This window comes from Rattus norvegicus, chromosome 12, assembly GCF_036323735.1.
Source record: "Rattus norvegicus strain BN/NHsdMcwi chromosome 12, GRCr8, whole genome shotgun sequence".
NCBI classification, from domain to species: Eukaryota; Metazoa; Chordata; class Mammalia; order Rodentia; family Muridae; genus Rattus; species Rattus norvegicus.
Window position 1 is genome coordinate 24,669,673 of NC_086030.1, and position 22,537 is coordinate 24,692,209.

At 51.6% G+C, this 22,537-nt stretch overlaps 2 protein-coding genes across 6 annotated transcripts in view; both read left to right on the forward strand.

The window, feature by feature from the left end:
* Agfg2 (ArfGAP with FG repeats 2) overlaps nucleotides 1–22,397 on the forward strand; it is a 43,062-nt gene extending 20,665 nt beyond the window's left edge. The window contains exons 4-13 of one of the 5 annotated variants that reach the window (NM_001400969.1): nucleotides 28–184; nucleotides 840–1,005; nucleotides 3,142–3,267; nucleotides 4,105–4,137; nucleotides 8,135–8,255; nucleotides 8,428–8,510; nucleotides 8,632–8,712; nucleotides 10,255–10,383; nucleotides 13,493–13,578; nucleotides 14,184–15,541. In NM_001400969.1, coding sequence (NP_001387898.1) covers nucleotides 28–184; nucleotides 840–1,005; nucleotides 3,142–3,267; nucleotides 4,105–4,137; nucleotides 8,135–8,255; nucleotides 8,428–8,510; nucleotides 8,632–8,712; nucleotides 10,255–10,383; nucleotides 13,493–13,578; nucleotides 14,184–14,237 — 1,036 coding nt within the window. In that variant the 3' untranslated portion in view covers nucleotides 14,238–15,541. Of the gene's footprint in view, nucleotides 1–27; nucleotides 185–839; nucleotides 1,006–3,141; nucleotides 3,268–4,104; nucleotides 4,138–8,134; nucleotides 8,256–8,427; nucleotides 8,511–8,631; nucleotides 8,713–10,254; nucleotides 10,384–10,475; nucleotides 10,718–13,492; nucleotides 13,579–14,183 lie in introns of those variants that run through there. The other 4 variants (XM_006249142.5, XM_006249141.5, NM_001107131.1 and 1 more) reach the window with 4 other exon arrangements.
* On the forward strand, nucleotides 20,258–22,396 carry Irs3 (insulin receptor substrate 3). Its single transcript, NM_032074.1, is given in 2 exon segments — nucleotides 20,258–20,875; nucleotides 21,046–22,396. Coding segments are annotated over 2 exon segments (1,485 nt in total). The 5' UTR covers nucleotides 20,258–20,445; the 3' UTR covers nucleotides 22,101–22,396.
* Nucleotides 22,398–22,537: the final 140 nt, after the last annotated feature.

The window sequence follows — 22,537 nt, forward strand, 5'->3', positions numbered from 1 at the left end:
TAACAGCATAGCTGTTCTTTTTCACAGGTACGTCCCCCCAGAGCAAGTCAAGGGGGCCTCTTACAGCAAAGGCAGTGTCTCTGCTACCCCTGTCCAGGGCTCTGTCCCAGAAGGGAAACCTATTCGGACACTTCTGGGAGATCCTGTGCCATCTCTCTCGGATGCTGCTTCTACTTCAAGCCAGGTAACCCTCAGGCCTGGTCCTCACATTCCCACCGAGATTTGGTTTAGTTGCGTGAGACAGGGGGCGCTGCTTTCCTGAGTCAGATCACCTGGATTTAGTGCACTGTCAACCCAGGAGCTGAAAGTTGGTTCTCAGCCATGCTGCTACCTTTAGCTTACGTCTAGTGTGCCTAGACCCTGGCAGAAAGTGGTGCTTAGGGAGATGAGAATCATGACCTCGGTCCTGACCCTCCCTGCAAAGAATCTAGAACAGTGCTTCCTGGGGGCAAGGATAAGGGGTGAGCTGGGCAGTGGGTGCCGCACACCTTAATCCCAGCACTCAGGAGGCAGAGGCAGAGGCAGGTGGATCTCTGGGAGTTCGAGGACATCCAGGGCTACACAAACCCTGTCTTGGGGGCATGGGGAGTGGGGACAGGGGAATATGCAGGGGTGAGCACTCCTGGGTACTGTGGGTTACCTCTGCATGCTCTAAAATACCTGCTTTCTGTGGCCGATGTGAGAAACTTGAGCAACTCTTACGTGGGAACCCTCTTAGCTAAAGATACCAACTTACCCTGCCTTCTCTCGGCTTAGCTGTTTGGGGGCAGCCTGGGTTGCTCTGGAGGGACCCAGGTCATGTGTTGGATTCTAAGTGTCACACACAATTCTTTCCCAAGTCTGTCAGCCAGTCTCAGGCTCGCACGGCACAGGCCAGGAGCTCCCAGCCTCCTTCCCATTCATCCACCAAGAAAGCCAGCACTGACCTGCTAGCCGATATTGGAGGAGACCCCTTTGCTGCTCCCCAGGTGGCACCAGCCTTTGCCTCATTCCCAGGTTTTGGAGGTGAGTACAGCCTATGACAAAAGCCTGTCTACACCAAAGACACTCGGTCCATCGGACCCTGACTTTAGTCTGTGGCTGGGGTCAAGGAGCAGCCTGGGTTATATTTGGTAGTTTAGCCATAAAGCATACCAGTGGGGGCTCCCAGCAACTCCTTTAATAGTCAAAGAACCCATTTTGTTACTTTATCTCTGCTGAGCTGGGAAGAAGGGAGCCGGGGGTGGTGGTACATTCCTATAATCCTGGTACTCAGGAGGCTGAAAGCAGAGAATAAAGAACTGGATAATTATCCCCATGTTCACATGTGTGCACGTTCACGTGTGTGCATGTTCATGTCTTCGAGGAGAGAGGTATGGGATGTCATGTGTGTGCACATTCATGTATGTGCACATTCACATGTGAACACTTTGAGGAGAGAGGTATAGGAGGTCATGTGTGTGCATGTTCACAAGTGTGCACGTTCACAAGTGTGCACGTTCATGTGTGTACACTTCGAGGAGAGAGGTATGGGAGGTCATGTGTATGCACATTCATGTGTGTGCATGTTCATGTGTGTACACTTCGAGGAGAGAGGTATGGGAGGTCATGTGTGTGCACATTCATGTATGTGCATGTTCACATGTGTACACTTTGAGGAGAGAGGTATAGGAGGTCATGTGTGTGCATGTTCACAAGTGTGCACGTTCATGAGTGTGCACATTCATGTGTGTATACTTTGAGGAAAGAGGTAGGGGAGGTCATGTGTGTGTGCATGTTCATGTGTGTGCACTTCAAGGAGAGAGGTATGGGAGGTTAGGTGTATGCACATTCACGTGTGTGCATGTTCATGTGTGTATACTTCGAGGAGAGAGGTATTGGAGGTTATGTGTATGCACGTTCGTGTGTGTGCATGTTCATGTGTGTATACTTAGAGGAGAGAGGTATAGGAGGTCATATGTGTGCACGTTCATGTGTGTGCATGTTCATGTGTGTGCACTTCAAGGAAAGAGGTATGGGAAGGCAATGCCGTCCCTGGGCGGCGCTCCAGGGTTGGATGAGAAAGCAGGCTGACTCGTGTACACAGCTCCATATCTACCTTGGCTGTTCTTGGGTACCAGCCACCTTTTTTTCTTTGTACTTTTTAAAAAAAGATTTATTTACTTTATGTGTATGAATGTTTTGCATGTTATGTATGTATGTGCACCACATGCATGCCTAGTGCCCATAGCTACGAAGAGGGCTTTAGATTCCCCTAGGCTGGAGATGCCCATGAATCACCCTATGAGTGCTGGCCCTCGAACCCTGGTCATCTGTAAAGAAAACAAAACATGTTCTTAACCACTGAGCCATCTCTTCAGCACCGACCTTTTCAATTAAAGTAAATCAATCCAGTTTCTCGCTGGCCTGGAATTTGCCACATATGCTGGGTTGGCCGGCCAACGTAACTCTACCTGCCTCTATGTCTTCAGATTATAAGATAATAACACAGATTCTAGGGCACTGAGCTGCCTTGCAAGGGGAGGAGGGAGGAGACTGTCTATCTGTTTGTGAAATAGGGCCATAGTGCTATGGAGTTCAGGCTGGTCTCGAACTCATGATATGATCTCAATCCAGCCTCTTGAGTACTGGGGTCACAGGTATGAACCACCATGCTTGGTGTCTCTGGATTCTGTTGCTGTGATGGAAAACAAAAACAAACAACAACAACAACAACAAAAAAAAAACAAAAAACAAAAAACCTACACACTCACTAAAACCAATTTGGGGAGGAAAGGGTTAATTTGACTTCCCTGTCCTGGTTCACAGGCCCTTGAAAGAAGCCAGGGTAGGAACTCAAGTCAGGAACTGAAGCAGAAACATTCTCTATAGCTTGCACAGCCTGTTTTCTTTTGGTTGTTGATCTTTTGAGAGGGATCTCACCATGTAGCCCTGGCTGGCCTTGAACCCACAGATCTGCTGCCTCCACCTCCCTAGAGGTGTTGTTACAACATGCACCAGCATGTGTGGCAGGGGCACTTTCTCAATTGAGGCTCCTCTCGCTAAATGACCGTGGCCTTGGCTTGTTTCAGTCAAGTTGATCAAAAAAAAAAAAAAAAAAATGAAAAACCCCAACTAGCCAGCGCCTCCTTCTTGTAACATTAGTCTTCCCTCCTCCTGTAGGCCAGAATCCTTCCCATGGAGGCTTTGCCAACTTCGATGCCTTCAGCAGCAGCCCTAGCTCTTCTGCCTTTGGAAGCCTCCCTCCATCGGTCCAAACCCCGTTCCAGGCCCAGCCGACCCCTGCAGGTAAGCGGCCTCACCCATTTCTGGTCTCTCTTTCAGCTGCATCCGGCCGTCCACTTCCATACATCATCCTTCCCTCCCCTGCATCCCCATTGACCACATCGACGGGATAACTGTAAAGATCCCATAAAAACTGCCTCTTCTTGAAGGGCAAGAGTGTGAGGCCCGCCAGCCACAGACAGGGGCCGCTCTGATCCTGTTTTTCACACAAGCAAATTTGCTACGATATTGGCTAGAATTCTACCCAAGACAATTTTCTTTCTTGTTTTTAAAAACATTTTATTTGATGTATGTGTGCGCGCACAGGTCCACCACGCATGCTCTGCCACTCACGTCGAGGTCAGATGACAGCTTCTGTGAGTGGTCTCTTCTTCCACTCGGGTCTTCAGATTTGTGTGACAAGTTTCCTCCCCTGCTAACCCATCTCAGTGTTCCTCCGACCCACACAGAAAATTTCCAACTGGGGATACTGGAGGGCTGGGTCCTATAAAACTGTATGTATCCTGTTCTTATTGTCTGTGATATCCCGCCTCAGAGGGTCAAGTGGCCAGGTCAAGTAAATGGTAATCCCCAGGCATCAGTCCATACTCACCTTCCAAGATCAAAGGTCTTTGCCACTGAGTGTTGTGCGATTAGGAATTGCGGGCAATTCTTGAGGTCCCTTTCACCCCTGTCGTTTTTTCCAAAGCCCCCAGAGCCTCTCAGTCTCCATAGCCCCGCCTCTCTTCTTTTAGCTGTCCTGGATACCAGGAGTTGGCAGCTGAAGGGCTGTAGAGACCAGATGTCTAGGGACAAGCCAATGACTCATACTTTTTTTCCCTCCTCCGCCCTCATTGGCAGCCAATCGGATGCTAACTGGAAGTTACAGCTTTGGTGAGTCCTTTGCAGCCCTCAGCCCACCCGAGGTCCTCCCTCCTAAGTCTTTAAAATGTAGCTGGTCATGATGGCACATGCCTTAATCCTAGCACTTGGGAAACAGAGATAGCTTCTGTAAGTTCGAGGCCAGCCTGATCTACATAGCGAGCACCAGGCCAACAAGGGGTACACAGTGAGACCCTGTCTCAGAAATAAATAAGATGAAACGTTAGCAGGGTGTGGTTCAAGGAGTAAAGTGTGTGATTGGGGTAAATGAGAGCCTGGGTTCCATCACCAGAAGGAAAAAAATACAGCATTATAAAACAGATTGTCTGCTTGTGCGACACAGCATGGCAGAACTAAGACTGCCTGACTCTACCCACAGGGTCCCACTGTGTCGCTGAGAACTGCAGGGCTGCAGTTTGATTGCTTGATTGATTTTGTGGTACTAGGAATTAAAGTCAGCATTAGGAAACTACTCTACCATGCCCCCAGCCCCTCACTGGGGGATTCTAGGCAGGGGCTCTACCACTGAGCCACACCCCCAGCCCCTCACTGGGGGATTCTAGGCAGGTGCTCTACCACTGAGCCACGCCCCCAGCCCCTCACTGGGGGATTCTAGGCAGGGGCTCTACCATTGAGCCACGCCCCAGCCCCTCACTGGGGGATTCTAGGCAGGTGCTCTACAACTGAGCCACGCCCCCAGCCCCTCACTGGGGGATTCTAGGCAGGGGCTCTACCACTGAGACATGCCCCCAGCCCCTCACTGGGGGGATTCTAGGCAGGGGCTCTACCACTGAGCCACGCCCCCAGCCCCTCACTGGGGGATTCTAGGCAGGGGCTCTACCACTGAGACATGCCCCCAGCCCCTCACTGGGGGATTCTAGGCAGGGGCTCTACCACTGAGCCACGCCCCCAGCCCCTCACTGGGGGATTCTAGGCAGGGGCTCTACCACTGAGCCACGCCCCCAGCCCCTCACTGGGGATTCTAGGCAGGGCTCCACCACTGAGTCATGCTCCAAGGCACTCACTGAGAAATCTAGGCATGTAACTTTACTACTGGGCTATATCCCTCATCATTTTTTAGTTTGAAACAAGTCTCAAACTTAACAGTGATCTACCTGCGTGTGCAACAGGATGCCTGTCCCAACACAGTGGGAATTTAACAAGCCAGCTGAGTAGATGCCTGCACTCCCCTCCCCCATGCGGTTAAGGGAGCTGGCCGAGCGGGAGCTGAGGACCATTTAGCAAGTGTGCTCTGAAATAGAAGCAATAGTGACCAACTGACAGGATCTACGTCTAGTGTCTTTTTTTATAGCTTCTTCTATTTTTATTTGTGTGTATGAACATGTTGGGCCTGCTTATATGAATGCGCCCCATGTGTGGCGACCAGAGGAGGGCGTTGAAGCCTCTGGAGCAGGAGTTACAGGTGGTTGTGAGCCATCAAGTGGGTGCTGGGAACCAAATCCCGGTCCTCTACAACAGTGGCACTGAGCCATCTCTTCAGCCCCAGAATATATCTTTTCCAACATGATCCTTTAATAGTTGGAGATTCACCAGGAAGCAAAATTTCCATAAATTCCAACAAATAAGAATTACATATGTTGGGCTAGAGAGGTGGAACAGTAGTTAAGAGCGCTGGCTGCTCTTCCAGAGGACCCAGGTTCGAATCCCAGCACTTATATGGTAGCTCACAGCCATCTATAACTCTGGCTTTAGGGGATCTGATGCCCTCTTCTGGCCTGTGTACACACCAGGCACACATAGTACACACATATATGTGCAAGAGAAATGATCATACAAGTAAAAAAATTTTTTAAAAAAATCTTAGAAAGTTTTAAATTTTTAAATATTTATTCATAGTTGGGACAGTGCTTGCATAGCTTGCCCAGGTGTCTAGGATTGGCCCTTCTCACTGCATAAATCAGGCATGGTAGGCCTGGCCTGTAATCCTGTCACTCAGGATAGTGAAGGAAGGAGGGTCTGAAGTTTGAGGCCATCAGCTACATTGGGGGTTTGAGGCCAGCCTGGGCTACATGAGACCCTTCCCGAAAAGACACAAGAGAAGGTAAGGGTCAGAGAGATTCCTGCCTATCGCACAGGTGATTCCATTTCAACGCGGCTGGTATCTAGCTGGGAAAAGAAAGAGAGCAAAAAAGAGAGTCCTAAGACTCACCGCCTTCCCAAGGCCTTGGGCCTGGACAGCTGTAATGGAGACAGGCCACACCCTAACCCGTCCCCTGCCACTGTGGGAAGGTTGCCACTGTGCCCTGGCCGTGTAGCTCAGTGGTGTGCCTGCCTAGCACACGCCAGGCTTTATGAGTTCTATCCCCAGCAGCACAAGGGAGAAAAAGCTCTCTAGACTTTAGAGTTTCTGAAAGCTTCTGACAGGCCGCATTTGTGCATCAGGAGTGCGAAGAGGGAAGTTGCTAAATGTGCAGTTTCCCGGAGCTCAGTAGGTAAAGGCTACGGCCAAGCCCAATGACCTGAGTTTGACCCCGAGAACCCACGTGACAGAACAAGAGAACAAGTCCTCTGACCTCCATGTGCACCCCTCTATGCAAAAAAAAAAAAAAAAAAAAATTAATAAATAAATATAGGGGTTGGGGATTTAGCTCAGTGGTAGAGCGCTTGCCTAGGAAGCGCAAGGCCCTGGGTTCGGTCCCCAGCTCCAAAAAAAAAAAAAAAGAACCAAAAAAAAAAAAAAAAAAAAAAAGTATTAAACTGCTGCTTTGCAGCTGGTGACAGCGCGGTGGCTGACCTGAGTCGAAGCCCAGCTCTGCCCTCTAGTGTCTGCAGGGAGACACTTCACAGACTGCGATCCAGGCAGGAGCCTGCCAGGGTAAAAGCTCTCTCCCTGGGGAAGCAGTTGGAACATGGAAACCGAGGCAATAGCGAAGAGTTGACTCATTCCTGGAGGTGGCTGCCTTAGCTCAGAAACCCCGTGTACTCTGAGGCAGGCAGCCCGACCCAGACCCTACGTCCTGTGGTTGGAAGCATCAATGGGAGAGGGGGAAGGCAGTCAAGATGGTTCCGTGGGTGAAGAAAGGCACTTGCCACGGGAGCCTGTGCCTTGAGTTTGATCTCCAGAACCAATTAAGGATCACTCAACACCCACATGCAAGTACGTAAGGAATTAAAAGCAAAATAGATAAACACAGCCCTTAGAAAAGGCTGCATAGAAATTCAGACTACAGTGCTGGAGCATTTGAAAGACGCCAGAGCTGAACTGTGGTGTACTGGGCTCAGTGGCAGACTTCTTGCCTAGCGTGCTCACAAGGTCCTGGGTTCTGTACCCAGCACCCCTGGAGGAGGGGGCGTGGAGAAAGAGACAAAGGGGTGGGGGGAGGAAGAGGAGAGGAGAGAACAGGAGAGGAGAGGAGAGGAGAGGAGAGGACAGGGTTTCTCTGTGTAGCCCTAGCTGTCCTGGATCTCACTCTGTAGACCAGGCTAGCCTTGAACTCAGAGAGCCACCTGCCTCCGCCTCTGCCTCCTGAATGCTGATATCAAAGGCGCCACCACTGCCTGACTGATCTTAAAGTTAACCAGGAGCTCGGAATGTACCTGTACAGTGTCTGTCTCTACACAAAGCCCTGGATTTGACCGCTAGCCCCAGATAGTCCAGGCATACTTGTCATCCCAGCACTTGGGAGACTGACTAGGTGGGAGGATGAAGGAGAGTTCAAGGCCAGCCTGAGCTACATACTGAGAACCTGTCTCAAAACGGACGGGAAAGGAGGAATACCACCTCTGCTGAAGAGACAGGCATCCACCCAGGATGAGCCGACCAAACTTTATGGCATAAAAGAGCACAGCCAAGATTGCCTTATGGCCTTACCCAGAAGTCTTCAGGGTACGAGCCCTCCTACGATAGGTACTCGTAGGAGACCTGGACCGGCTCAGAGGGTCCAGCGGGTGCCTCACCTGTCATCATTCCACCCCCATCCCACCTCCGTCTCCTCTTCTGCCCTTTCCCTCAGGTCTCAGCCCAGCCTTCTTGTTTTATCCTATCCAGGGAGTAGCCAGATGTCTGCGTTTGGTGTTGCACCCCTGGCAGCTGCCAGTCAACCCAACAGCCTTGCAGATGTGGGTGGCCTCCTGGAACCCAGGATGGCTGCTGGAGGTCTCCCTGGCAGGTGGGTCCAGACACGAAGGTGACCCACCTGAAGGCTAACAGTGCCTTGTGACTTGCCCGTCTCCCCCTCTGCCTCCTGGGCTAGCCTTGGGGAACACAGGCTTGCGTTCTTTGCCCCCTTGCTCTGCACTTCCTGGAAGATGCCCATTCCCGCCTCTCTCCCTGCACCGCAGTGTTTTCGGGATGCCCAGCCAGGTTCCTGCCCTACAGTCGGCTGTGCCAGGGGTTGGCGGCAGCACAGGGCTCCCCTTTGGAGGTGAGTCCTACCTGTGGAGACCCAGAAGGGGAGGTGGGAGAAGCACCCCGAGACTGAGAGAACTCAAACCATCTTTTTCTCTAACCTCTCCCCCCTCCTCTCTCTCTCTCTCTGTGAGCAGCCTTCACCAATCCCTTCACCACCCCTGCCCAACCCCAGCTGCCTTCCACCAACCCATTCCAGCCCAATGGTATAGCCTCAGGTAAGTCCCCAGAACCGATTCTACGTTCTTTAGAGTACTGGCTCTCCTCGACCTATGTCTCTCACTAACCAAAGAGTAGACAGCATCCTGCTCCTCCCCCACCACTGCCCGCCAACCCAGGACAGTCCCATCTGCAAATCCAAGCCACCTAGTGGTCTAAACATAGAAGCATCCATGCCACAATGAACAGAAAGTCACAGAAAAAGTGCCACGTGGTGCTGTGCCCCTGTAACACCAGTACTGCTGAAGAGAGGATCATCACAGGTTCAAGGACAGGCGGGGTACATGGTAGGGTCCGGGCCAGCCTGGTCTACATAGTGAGACTCTGTCTCAAAAAGAAAAGATTTAAAGGAAGAAAGGAAGGAAGTCAAGAAAGAATTGGGTGAGTGGAGGAGAGGAAGGGAGGGGGAGGGAGGCATGCCTTTCCCCCAAGTCGGTTCTGGAGTGTATTTTCCTCTTAGCTGACAGCACTATAATGTCCCTGTCTCGAACCCTGAGCTACCAGAGAACCACAGTGAACGGAGTTCCTTATTGTTCCCTGTCCTTGTTTGTCAGCAAGGCCTTGCCCCCAGCCCTCCACAACCCCTACATTGTCCCCTTAAACTCCTCAAATCCTTTTAGCTCGATGGGGTCTCAGGCTGTGGAGACAGGAGGTCAGCTATTGCTCAGTCACAGACACACAGACACACACACACACATACATACACAGACACAGACACACACACATACACACATACATACACACAAAAACACATACACACAAAACACACAAACACACACATACACACACATACATACACACAAACACATACATACACACACATACATACACACAAACACACATACACATGCACATACATATACACACACACACAAACCCACACATACACACAAATACACAGACACAAACACACATATACACACAAACACACATACACACACATACATACATATACACATACAAACACATACATACACACACACAAACACACATACATACATACACAGACATGCATACACACACACACATGGTGCCTCCCATCCATCAGCTGTCACAGTGGCCCAATGAGATGGGTCCCATGCCCATTTCAGGAGTGAAAGAGTGGATCTGGGTGTGATAGCGTGGGGTCGTTAGCTGTTACCCCAGCCCTGGGAAGGATGGCATAAGATCAGGAGTGCAAGGCCTTCTTTGCGTACATAGCAAGTTCAAAAACAGCTGGGGCTACAAGAGACCCTGTCTCCTAAGGGGGAAGAGGGCACGGGGACAGAATAAATGACACCAGACATAGTGTGGGGGTCACACTTCATCTTGTCTGTGGGTCCAGTTCTGCGTGCTTCACGAGCACTGCACCCTTCAAGCCAAGCCCCGAGGGCAGAGAGAGCACAAGCTTTTCAGGAAAAGCCTGCTGGCTGTAGGGCTTCATTCAAGGACATCCACTGTGGAAAAAGTGACCCCATTCTCTACACGGGAAGATTGAGGAGGGGGAAATATCAGCTCATCTGCCTGAAGTACACCTGAGCCTCCCCTCTCCCACTCCACAGGGCCTGGCTACGGGATGGGCAGTGTTCAGCCTGGCCTTCTCCAGCCAGCGCCACCCTCCGGAGCCTTTGCCAGTACCTTCCCTGCCCCGGTGTTCCCCACACAGGCTGGACTGGTGGAACAGCAGAATGGTAAGAGGACCGGGTGTGAGCCCCCCCTACCTCCGTGAATCCCCACTGTACATCCGGTGCAGCCCCTGAGTACCGTGTGTGATCTGTTCCAGGAACCCCACCCCCACCCGTCATGTGCACTGGACTCCGTAGCTATTCGTGCAGTTCTCGTAACACAGAAACTGCACGCTAAGTGCACAGGCATGCTATTCTACCCACTCAGGAGGCTGAGACAAGTGTGCAAGGCTTGCCGGGACTGTGCACATAGTGAAAAGAGGGCAGGGGTGGAGTTTGCTGGGCAGGAGCAGCACCGGGTTCCATTCCCAGTTCAATAAAGATGTAAGGAACCTGTGTACACCTCTCTCTGTGTATGTCTGTCCTTTAAAGGAATTTTATTTGGTATATGTGGGTGCATGATGTCTGTGCACCACCTCCATGCAGTGCCCACAGAAGCCAGAAGATAGCATCAGATCCCCTAGACTGGAGGGGTAAAGGGTTTGAGCCACCATGTGGATGTTGGGATTTGAACCTTGGACCTCTGGAAGAGTGAGCTGTGTTTTTAACCGTGGGGCTGTCTCTCCAGCCTTCTCCTGTTTTGTTTAGCATTTATTTGTGTGTGCGTTTGGGTGAGCATGTCACTGCACTGCTAGGAAGGTCAAGACAACTTGTGATAGGTCTCTCCTTCCACCACATGGGTCCCGGGAATCGAACTCAGGTCATCAGGCTTGGCAGCAGAAGCCTTTGCCACTGGTGGGTACCTTGCCAGCCCTTTTTGATCTTAGTTTTTGTTTTGTTTTGAAATAGGTTTGCAGTGTGCAGCCCAGGCTAGCCTTGAATTCCTGATCACCCCAGCTTGCCAGGTGCTGGGGTTAAGTAAACGTGGCAATAAATTGGCTGTTTATAACCTTTTTGTTTTGTTTGTCCAGATAGAGTTTCTCTGTGGAGCCCTGGCTGTCTGGCGCTCACTCTGTAGATCAGGCTGGCCTCAAACTCAGAGATCTCCCTGTCTCTTTGCCTCCCGAGTGCTGTGATTCAGGGGCGTGCACCATCACCATCTAGCTGTAATCTAACGCAGCAGAAATGTTCTGTAAATAGCAGTTAAACTATTGAAGAATTGACGATACACATTTGATACAGACATACTTTTTTAAAATATTTATTTATTTATTATGTAATTATGTAGAAGTACACTGTAGTTGTCTTCAGACACACCAGAAGAGGGCATCAGATCTCATCACAGATGGTCGTGAGCCACCATGTGGTTGGTGGGATTTGAACTCAGGACCTCTGGAAGAGCAGTCAGTGCTCTTAACCGCTGAGCCATCTCTCCAGCCCAGACATGCTTTTTTTTTAAGACTTATTTATTTATATGTATACACTGTAGCTGTCTTCATGCACACCAGAAGAGGGCATCAGATCCCATTATAGACGGTCGTGAGCCACCATGTGGTTGCTGGGAATTGAACTCAGGACCTCTGGAAGAGCAGTCAGTGCTCTTAACCGCTGAGCCATCTCTCCAGCCCTAGCCATAATTTTTTTTTCTTTTTTTTTTTTTTTTTTTTTTTTTTTCGGAGCTGGGGACCGAACCCAGGGCCTTGCGCTTGCTAGGCAAGCGCTCTACCACTGAGCTAAATCCCCAACCCCCTTTTTTTTTTTCCTAGCCATAATTTTTAAATTTAACTTTTTACTTATGCATAGTTGTGTCTCTGTGTGAGTATGCATAGATATTCATACTCCCAAAGGCCAAGAAAGGATCAGATGCCCTGGAGCTGGAGTGTTTGTGAGCCGTTCAGTGTAGCTGCTGGGACCTGGATTCAGGCCCCTGAAAGAGCAATATGTGCTCCTAACCATTGTACACATGCATGCACACACACACATGCATGCACACATATAAATACAAACTTAGACACAAAGAAGCCCTGTCTCAAAAAACAGTAACAAAAAGTAATAGTAACACACACACACACACACACACACACACACACACACACACACACACACACACACGGTTTTGTTGTTTTCTTTTTTTTTTTGGTTCTTTTTTTCGGAGCTGGGGACCGAACCCAGGGCCTTGCGCTTCCTAGGTTCCTAGGTAAGCGCTCTACCGCTGAGCTAAATCCCCAGCCGGGGGTTTTGTTGTTTTCGAGACAGTCTGTCTATATAGCCCTGGCTGTCTTGGAACTCACTCTGTAGACCAGGCTGCCCTCGAATTCACAGAAATCTGCCTGCCTTGGACTCCCAAGTGCCAGGATTAAAGGTGTGTGCTACGGGTTCAGTCCCCAGCTCCGAAAAAAAAAAAAAAAAGGTGTGTGCTACCATACCTGGCTCGAATTTTTTGGTTTTTTTTTTTGTTTTTTCCAAGACAGAGTTTTTTTGTGTAGCCCTGGCTGCCCTAGAACTCACTCTGTAGACCAGGCTGTCCTTGCTGGGATTAAAGACCTGTGTCACCACTGCCAGGCCAAAATATTTTTAAGGATTTTTTTCACCCTATTCTTTTTGTTTTTTTCTTTCTTTTCTTTTTTTTTCTCCGTCTTTATTAAATTGGGTATTTCTTATTTACATTTCAATTGTTATTACCTTTCCCGGTTTCCAGGCAAACATCACCCTAACCCCTCCGTCTCCCCTTCTATATGGGTGTTCCCCTCTCTATCCTCCTCCCATTACCGTCCTCCCCCCAACAATCACATTCACTGGGGGTTCAGTCTTGGCAGGACCAAGGGCTTCCCCTTCCACTGGTGCTCTTACTAGTCTATTCATTGCTACCTATGCAGTTGGAGCCCAGGGTCAGTCCATGTATAGTCTTTGGGTAGTGGCTTAGTCCCTGGAAGCTCTGGTTGGTTGGCATTGTTGTTCATATGGGGTCTCGAGCCCCTATTTCAGCCTATTCTTGAACCTTAAAGGGGGATGGGGCACCTGTCTCGGGTACAGATAGAAACTTGAGCTATTTCCCTTTCTGACCAGTAGGGGGACCAGAGGAGCTGCAGAGCTCCCTCTGTCTCCTGATGGCTCCATGCTTTTCTAAGGAGAATTCTGGAAGGATCCCTCTTGGGTGTTCCTTGGGAATGTAGCAAGCCGCCCCCTTCAGGAGATAAGAGACACAGTCAACCAAATTATTGTCCTTGCCTCCCAGGTTCTTCCTTTGGCGATCTGGGGACCTCCAAGCTAGGGCAGAGGCCACTGAGCCAGCCGGCTGGGATCTCCACCAATCCTTTCATGGTGAGTGCTGCACTGTGACTCTGGAGATGGACAGATCTTTCCAGAAGGTGGTAATGTGGGATATAACCAAGATTCCCCTCCCGGAGTCACTCACAGAGGCCAGAGGAGGACTTCTGGTGGCCTTCCCTGTCCCACCTTCGTTTCTTGAGACAGGGCCTCTCACTGAACCTGGAGCTAGCCTAGTAGCTGGCAAGCCCCAGCGACCCACCGGCCTCTGTCCCTCAAACACCAGGGTTGCAGGCGCACATGTGACCACACCAGTTTTTTATATAGGTGCTGAGGATTCGAACTCAGGTACCCATGCTTTTACCGATGGAGCCAGCACACACACACCCCACCGCCTCCCCCCCCCCTTTTTTTATGAGACTGAGTCACACTGTGTACCCCAGGCTAGCCTGGAACTCATGATCCTCCTGCCTCAGACATCTGAGTGCTGGGGTTTCAGGTGTGTACCTCCACACCCAGCTCTCAGACCCTCCTCAACCCCTCACTCCCTTCAGCGGCCCCTCATCTCCCTCACTGTCTGTTCCTCGAGTACTTGTGCTCTGTGGCCTCTAGCAGTTTTCCTTCCCCCTGATCTATTAACTTTTCTTCTGTCTTTGCAGACTGGATCCTCGGCGTTTGCCTCCAAACCTCCAACCACAAACCCATTCTTGTAGCACTGTGTCATTGGGGGAGGAAGGTGCTCTCCCCTACTTGGGGTGTGGGGGATGACGTCTACTTCTGCTTCCCCCCTCGGAGCCCTGGTGACCATTTGCCGATGGAGCATCTCTGTGGGTCTGAGGCTGGGGTTTGCGCCTGGTTTGCTGGGCTTACAGATCTGGGAACAGGGAGGTTTGGAAGCATAGCTTGAGGCTTGCAGATGAATCAGACTCTAGCCTCCCCATCTGCCGCCCAGGGGCTTCCTTTTCCTCTCCAGGAAGGAGCCCGGAAGGAGCAAAGATACCCTCACCAGGAGGCTCCACAGTGGTGTATTCTTGTCAGATCATTAAGTACGAAGGCAGCCTTCAATCCTGTCCCTCGTGGACTGTAGGGAGAGAAGTTAGGCACAGCCCCAGCAGCAGCCTTCCCCCCTGGGGGAGCAGCTTCTCCACACACAACCTTCCAAAGCTGCCGCCACAGTCCTCCCTGACAGAAGGGAAGCGGGAATGTAGGGTAAAGATGAGGTCTGGTGTTGAAAGCCACCAGGCAGCCCTGGGAGTGTGGCGCTTCTGGCGTCCAGTACTTTTGTTTTCCAGGCTCAGTTCTTCCTAGCTGTCCCCACATCCTGGCCGGCAGGGTAGGGGAGACTATGCTTGCCCGCCTCCTGTCAAGCACTTTAGTTAGCCCTGTCATGTTTGGATACCAGTGTTTTATATTTATAAATAGAGAATTTTCTAATATAGCCTATTATATACATAAATATATATATATATATGCACACACATATGTAAACAGGTAAACCCCGCCAGCCATTCTGTTTTTCCCAGACAACCCTTTAACTTGGGGGATGGAGCGTGGGAGGCTTTGGCACAGGCCTGTAGTCCTAGAACTTGGGGGACTTGGGGAGGAGGATCACAAGTTCAAGACTAACCTGGACAATTTGGAGATCCTGTCTCAAAGGAAAAGGACAGAAAGTTTTAAAAAAGGCTTCGGTGGTAGTGCAGTGGTAGACCACCTGCATAGACTCCTCCTGGGGACTTGAAGAATGGGGTAGCTCATGCCCGTGTCTGTATAATCAAACCTGGGGCCCCAGGGCTCCAGGGAGGACAACCAAGTATCCTGATGCTTTCCAGACCGCCGAGTACCCCAGAGCAAAGCCTAGGCTGTCCAGTGAAAAGTCTATGATCGGCCGGGGAGTTTGGTTTGTTTCTTTTTCTTCTTTCCACATTCCTCCCTCTGCTCCCAAATATCCGCACCAAAGCTTGTTTGGAGGCAATGTTGGAAAAGATTGCGTTTGAAAGGATTAAAAAAAAAAAAAAAAAAGGCTCGGAGTGTCTTGTTTTGTGCCAGCTGGAGTGGACACAAGTCAGTCAACATGACTGAGCCTTGACTTGGATCTTCCGATCTTCGCTGCCTGGGCTGATAAACACGTGACCTCAAGCAAAGGCTGAACTGCGCACCCTCTGTTAGCGAGAAGACGCGACGGACAGTGAGGGTCCCGATCTGGGACTGGAAGGTGCCACGGGCTGCTGGAGTGTGGCTTTGAGAAGTAAACAGACCCCCTCCGTGCTCTCAGCACCTCCAGCAGTTCCTTACCAGAGGCTACAGTGTCAGCGGCCAGGTGTCTGGGCCGCTTGCGCACAGGATAAACACTCCCCTGCAGCAGCGACCTGGGCCTTGGCCTTGCTGTGTACAGCGAGGCCCCGCCCTGCAGACCTCCGCCAAGAGTTCCTGGCCCTTTAAACTATTCATTCTTAAGATTTCTCTGGTCCTTCCGTAGGGACCAGCAAAGGGATGTGGGAATTAAGTTATCAGTTCCTTTGCTTTATAGACGTTTCTGGGAAGATCTCTAGCTCTTGCTAAGCCAGTCTTGGCCTGCCCTCTGCAGTAAGATTCAATCCCTCCTGTTTCCCTCTAGCCTAGCCTCTCCCCTCCTTCCCTCTCCTGGGAGGGGTGGGGGAGGGAGGTCACCCAGCTGGCCCCTAGCCTTTGTACTAGATTTTTCCATATTTTCTGTTTCTTTTCTCATCTTTATAACGTCAGTCTGTTCCCCCTACCTTATGTCTCCATATATAGCTTGGCTGTCCTCAGACACTCAGTTCTGCTGCCTGCCTCCTGAAGGTTATGTGCCCCCACGCTAGGCTGCTCCTCCCAGGTTTTTGCTGGTGCTATTTTTTGAGACATAATCACAAAGGCTGTGTAGCTCTGGCTTGAGTGGAACTCACTGTGTAGCCCAGGCTGGCCTCGAGCACACTGTGGAAACAAGTATGACTGAATTTCTGACATGCCACCGCACAGTTTCACAAGGTGCCTCCTCACCAAAACAGGAATGTCTCTGGCCTTCTCTTTCCCCCCATTCTGCTTGAAGCCAGGAGTAAGGGCAAAGTTTTGGTTTTGGTTGTTTTTTGTTTTGTTTTGTTTTTTAATAACGCAGTGTCCCTGGAGCACTCTGGCTCCAGATAACTTTCGTCTTAAAGGGCCCTAGAAAACGAGGCCACTTTGCCCTATGTATAAATCCCACATTCCAGGGATTCCAGGGTCCCTGCCTGCCTCGTGGGCCCAGGTCCTCCTAGCCTTCTCCCTCCTTCCTGTCCCTCTGTCTGACGTGGACTCTGGCCTCAAACTTTCCCTGGGCCGAGGCTGGGACTGAAGCCACTGGCCTTGGCAAGGAAGGGCTTAGCAGCCCTCCTCCATCTAACCTCTCAGACCAGTGGCAAGATCCCTAATCGGTGGAAGAAATGAGACGAGTAGGCTTGTTTTTCCTCTCTGCACAGCCTCACCTGACTGCTGTAAATCTGGACGGATTCAAATACTCGCACATATGCACACGGGTGGGAGGGGCTGGCAGGAACAACATACTCGGTCATACATGTATGGCCACGTCCTTCTCTCTGCACAGCCCCTGGACGATGCTCTAGCTAGGCTATGCAGACGACCGCCACTCTCGCTCAGGTCTGTCTGTCAACCAATCACCCATTGGCAGTTTCTGTGGGTGCTAAGCCTCCTTATATAGCTTACTCCCACCCCACCCCCACCACACAGAAGAATCAAGGCTATCCCACATGCTCTCCCCAGGGTTCCTACTCCTGCTAACAAGTGTGGTGCCCCCAATCTAGCAGAGCCTCAAATATTCTACTTCCTGAGTTGCTGGGGTTCCAGAACTAGGAAATAGGGGGCTGAAGAGATGGCTCAGTGGTTAAGAGCACTGGCACCACCTCCAGAGGTCTTGAGTTCAAATCCCAGCAACCACATAGTGACTTCTGATGCCCTCTTCTGGTGTGAGGCGAAGATAGCTACAGTGTACTACTACTACTACTACTACTACTACTACTACTACTACTACTACTACTAAATAATAATAATAATAATAATAATAATAATAATAATAATAAAATATGTGCTTAGGTAGAACTCAAAGCAGAGTTGTTGCTATAGCAACTGAGGTGCACCAGGCTTCTGGTACCCAGCAGATCAAGTCACCTGGTACGGCTTCCCTAGTGCTCACCTCCTCTCTGTTAGTCCACAGCAGGTCCTGCGGTGGCTGCTGCTTCCTGCTTTATCTTTTACCCAGCACTCCAGGGCTGAGTGACACAGAGCGCTTGGAGCAGTCTGTGACAGCAGATGTGATTTCACAAGGACAGATGTTTGCAAGATAACCAGGGAGGCGGGAAGATGGGACGAGACCATTCCTGGATAGCTTCAACTCAAGTTTCCTTGAGGTAGAGTCTTGTACACCACTGCATGCTCTAGACTTGCAGGCTAGAGAGCTTCTGAAAACCACCCTGTCTCCACTACCCTTCTCACTCAGGGGCCCCGGCTTTAAGGCTGTGCACTACCATGTCCAGCTCTCTGTGCATCCTGAGTACCCAGCTCAAGTCTCAAACTTGCACGAGTGCATTATTCACGGGGCCATCTTCCACTGTTTACCAACTGACCTCTGAGCATTTCTTTCAGCCCTGGGTGGGGCTCTGCCCAGTTGGGAGGCATCTGGGGCAGGCCTCAGGCACTAGATGCCCAGACCTATGTTGCTTGTTGACATGGGTGTCTGCCCTCATGCACACCCGAAAAGGTGCTCAAGGATGTCAACCAGACAGATGATGGTGGTGAACGCCTTTCAGCCCAGCACTTGGGAGGCATGGGTAGGCAGATGTCTGAGGCCAGCCTGGTCTACAAGGAGAATTCCAGGACAGCCAGGACTTCACAAAGAAACCCTGATTTGAGAAAGAGACAGACAGACAGACAGACAGACAGACATCACTTCACTGCTGCAATGATTTCTACAGTACTGAAGATCACAGATAAGCCCTAGGCCTCTGCTTGAGCTGCCCTTGAACTATCCTGAGAAAAAGACCCAGGTTGTCTTGGTTCTGTTTACTTGGTAGATGGGTTCCTTACCTAAGGGAGCCCCTCCCCAAAATACCCTTCCAGGGTCTCACAGGTTGGCCTTCTCTTCTATAAGTTCGTCTTTCCCCGCATGGGTTTTGCTGGCCACGCATTCATTAGGGAATGCCAGGTCTGCTAAGGCACCATGACTTGTCAGCTAAGCTTTGTCTGACAGAATGAGTCACGCCACTCCCTCACCCTTGTGACCCTAATATAGAGAAACAAAATATCCCAGGGGCTGGGGACATGGTTCAGTTGGTCCGTTCAAACCCAATAGCCCAAATTTGATCACCAGAATCCACATTAAAAAGTGGAATTCATGGCTTGCATCATATTCCCCATACTCCTAGAGCAAGATAGAAGACTTCCAGCAGGGTACATGCTTTTTATCCCAATACTCAGAAAGCAGAGGCAGGCAGATCGCTGAGATCCAGGACAGCCAGGGCTCAGAGAAACACACATGCACGCACGCACGCACGCACGCACGCACGCACGCAAAACCCCAACCACTACTATCATTAAAGCTCTCAGGCCAGCATGCCTGAAGTACACAGAGAGCGTCCCTGCCTCAAAAAGATGGAAAGCAAGAACCCACTTCCAAAAGTTGTCCTGCAACCACACGCAAGAGGCAACCTGCACCACACACATACTAAATATTTTCAAAGCTGGGTGTGGTAGCACGCACTGTAACCCCAGGCAGGGGAAGTGGAGTCAGACATGCTATGCCTGGGGCTTCCAGGACCACTAACCTAGCCTACTAGACGAGTTCCAGGCCAATGAGCCTGCCTAGAAAACAAGAGGGATAGCTCTTGAGGAATGATAGCAGAGGCTGTCTTCCGGCCCGCACAAGTATGTGCATTCGTGGTGTGTGATCTCCAGCCCCACCCAAACCTCTCAGGATGCAAAGGGTTACTGGGACATCTGCCACAGGATCCAGGCTTCTGTGACCACAGCCACCGTCAGGTTCGGGTTCGCATTTTGGCTTGATGGTGGTGAGGGGCACTTTTAGGAAGGTGTCCCGGAAAGACTAACTCCTTTTTCAAGTGTCTTTCAGTGGCCGTTTGCATGCGTGAGAATCTGGTGGGAACGGTCGGTAACCAGAGACCAGGGTTTCCCTATCCTGTGCTATGCAAACTCATCAAAGAGTCAGAGTTCTGCGTATGGCTCAGCAGCCACGGTCCCTGAAGCAAAAGCACAAGCATCGTCTCTGAGCCGGAAGGGAAAGAACACCGAGGACCGACAAGTAGAGGCTCAGTGAGGTGGCTCCTGCCTGGAGAACCGCTGCTCTCAGGATGGCCCGCTAGGCCGCTCTTCTAATCGCTGGTGCCACCACTGCTAACTACAGCTGCTTCTGCACCCTGGCTTTCTAACTTTCGGGCTTTCGAGATTGCCCCAGGCTGCCGCTGGCGGTACTCCTCCACCCCCATATCCAGTCAGCTGATTGGTAGAGACGCACCCCCCTCACTCCCCGCCCCTGTGAAAGTTCGGTCCCAGCGGTGCAGGACTCCTACTCTAGCCTATGAATCCTAAACTCAACTTCCTGCACTCGGGGCGTGGGAGGGTTAACTTGAAGGGGGTGGAGATTCCAACAAGGAGGCTGACCCAGTTGGATCAGCCTCCCTTAGACCTAGGAGTCCTGGTGTCACTGGCCACTGGGACACACGCACCCTGTACAGGCTCCTTGCCCACTCCAAGTCAGGAGAGGGCGTGGAGAGATGCAGGGCAGCTAGGCCGGTTGCAATCTTCCCAAGATTGCAACTTGTCCCAAGCCGGTGGTAGCTCAGGGGACAGGACCCATTCAAATTAGTCCTTCTGAGGACAGTTTACTGCCTTTGGCTGGAGATGAACCCTGCAGGTACGGGCCCCACAGTCTCCTCTGGGGGCGAGTCCACCGACGTGTCCCTCGGCCCGCCGTTTCCTTGGCCCTGCCCGCCCGACGTGCGGCTCTGTGGCCATCTGAGGAAGCAGAAGTCCCAGCGCCGCCGCTTTTTCGTGCTGCGTGCTGACCCACCACGGCTGGAGTGCTATGAGAGCGAGAAGAAGTTCTTGGCCAGCGGCTGCCGCCCACCTCGACCCCGGCGTACCGTTAGCCTGGAAGGTGCCTGCACTATTAGCAAGCGCGCGGATGCCCGTCAGCGCCACCTGATCGTCATCTATACCAGCGACAGCAGCCTGGGCGTGGCGGCGGCCAGTGAAGCAGAGCAGCAAACATGGTACAGCGCCTTGCTCGAGGTGCGCGCCACCGCCGCTGCAGCTGCTGCCACCGCTATGGGTGAGCCCTGGGTGAGCTACGGGGAGGTCAGGGGTTGCTGACTTAGTTTATCTTGAACCCATTTCTCTCAGGATCAACAAAGGTTCAAATCTTAAGCTTTTACACGTCTTGGTCACCTGGGACTCGGTGACCCTACCCCAGCCTCCCAGTGACTTGCCCATTCTCTCCAGGTTTCAGCCCCCAAGAGGCCCCTGAGTCTTGGATCTTCGCCCCGTTCCAGGACGTCTGGCCTGTGACACTGCGGTCCAAGGGGCTGGGGAGAGCACCAGGCCTGAGCAGCGGCAGCTATCGCCTGTGCCTGGGTTCTGGGGCCCTGAGCCTCCTGCGGAAGCCGGGAAGCAAAGGCTCCAGAGACAGCCGGGCAACGCCACCACCAGTCCTGCGCTTGTCCTTGCTCAGTGTGCGCCGCTGCGGCCACGCAGATTCCTTTTTCTTCCTGGAACTCGGGCGCTCAGCGCCCATAGGTCCTGGTGAGCTGTGGCTGCAGGCCCCTGATGCAGTGGTGGCCCAAAGCATTCATGAGACCGTCCTGGCTGCCATGAAGAGACTGGGGAGCAGTGCAGCCAGTGGCAAAGCTGAGGCACCGCTGGGAGATTCTCCAAAGGGGGCTTCTGCAGTCCCTGCCCCAGCACCATATGAGATCCCTGCTTTGGCACTGGCAGCACAAGCGAGAAGTCCGGGTGAGAGAGCGAAGCAGGACTACGTCAATCCACTGGAAAGGATGGGGTCAGCACCCTCCTACAGGGGGCCAGATCTGGGTGGGGACTACATCGCCATGGGAATGAGGAATGACTATGTGCACATGGGGGGGAAAGCTGCTGAGTACATGTGGATGGCGCCCCCAGGTCTCCCTCCCCCCACCCCTCCCAGGGTAGATCCCAGAAAGGAGCCTGAGGATTGTGAGAGCACAGAGTATATGCCCATGAACAGATTTTTACCGGGGCCTCTTTACTACGAGTTCAAGGCCAGGGAGCCTGAACATGGGCATTCTAGTGCCCAGTGTAGCATTAGGGACAGATGGAGACCCACGGTGGCTCAGCCCCGCTCTTCCCAAGGGTCAGAGCTCTCTGGGGACTACATGTACATCCCTGACTATCCCAGTGCTAGGCTGGGGTCTCTGGACAGCTGCCTCAACTATGTGGACCTGGACCTAGTCCCTCCCCTGGAGGTTCCTGGAGCGGCCCCAGGGAATAGTCCACATAGCTATGCCAGCATCAAGTTCTAGAACTTTCAGAAGATAGGGGAGGAGAACCAAGCATTGGTTAGGGAAGAGAGGAAAAGAAGAGAAAACCTTAGCACTGTTCAGCTCAGCTTCTGCACATAGGAGCCAGGGACTCTGAGGCCTTGTGAGGTGCTATGCTGCCCCCTTGCCTGCTCTGTCTCTTCCAGCTGTACCGCCTCAGAAACACCTCAGGAAGAAGTGCTCCAAAGAAATTAGACTCTTAAGAGAAAGTACTAGAACATCTCTCTGCACCCCCACCCCAAACCCAAACAACAAACAAATAAAACACCTACAGAACCAGTCTCGGGCGAGCTGTGGCTGAAGCATGGATGAATTCTCACCCTGGTTTGGGACAGCTCAGTCCCCTCACATGTTGGCAGCTAGATGCCATTGTGTCTTCTCAGCCAAAGAAGTATCCTAACCCGGTGTTTGCAAGGCAA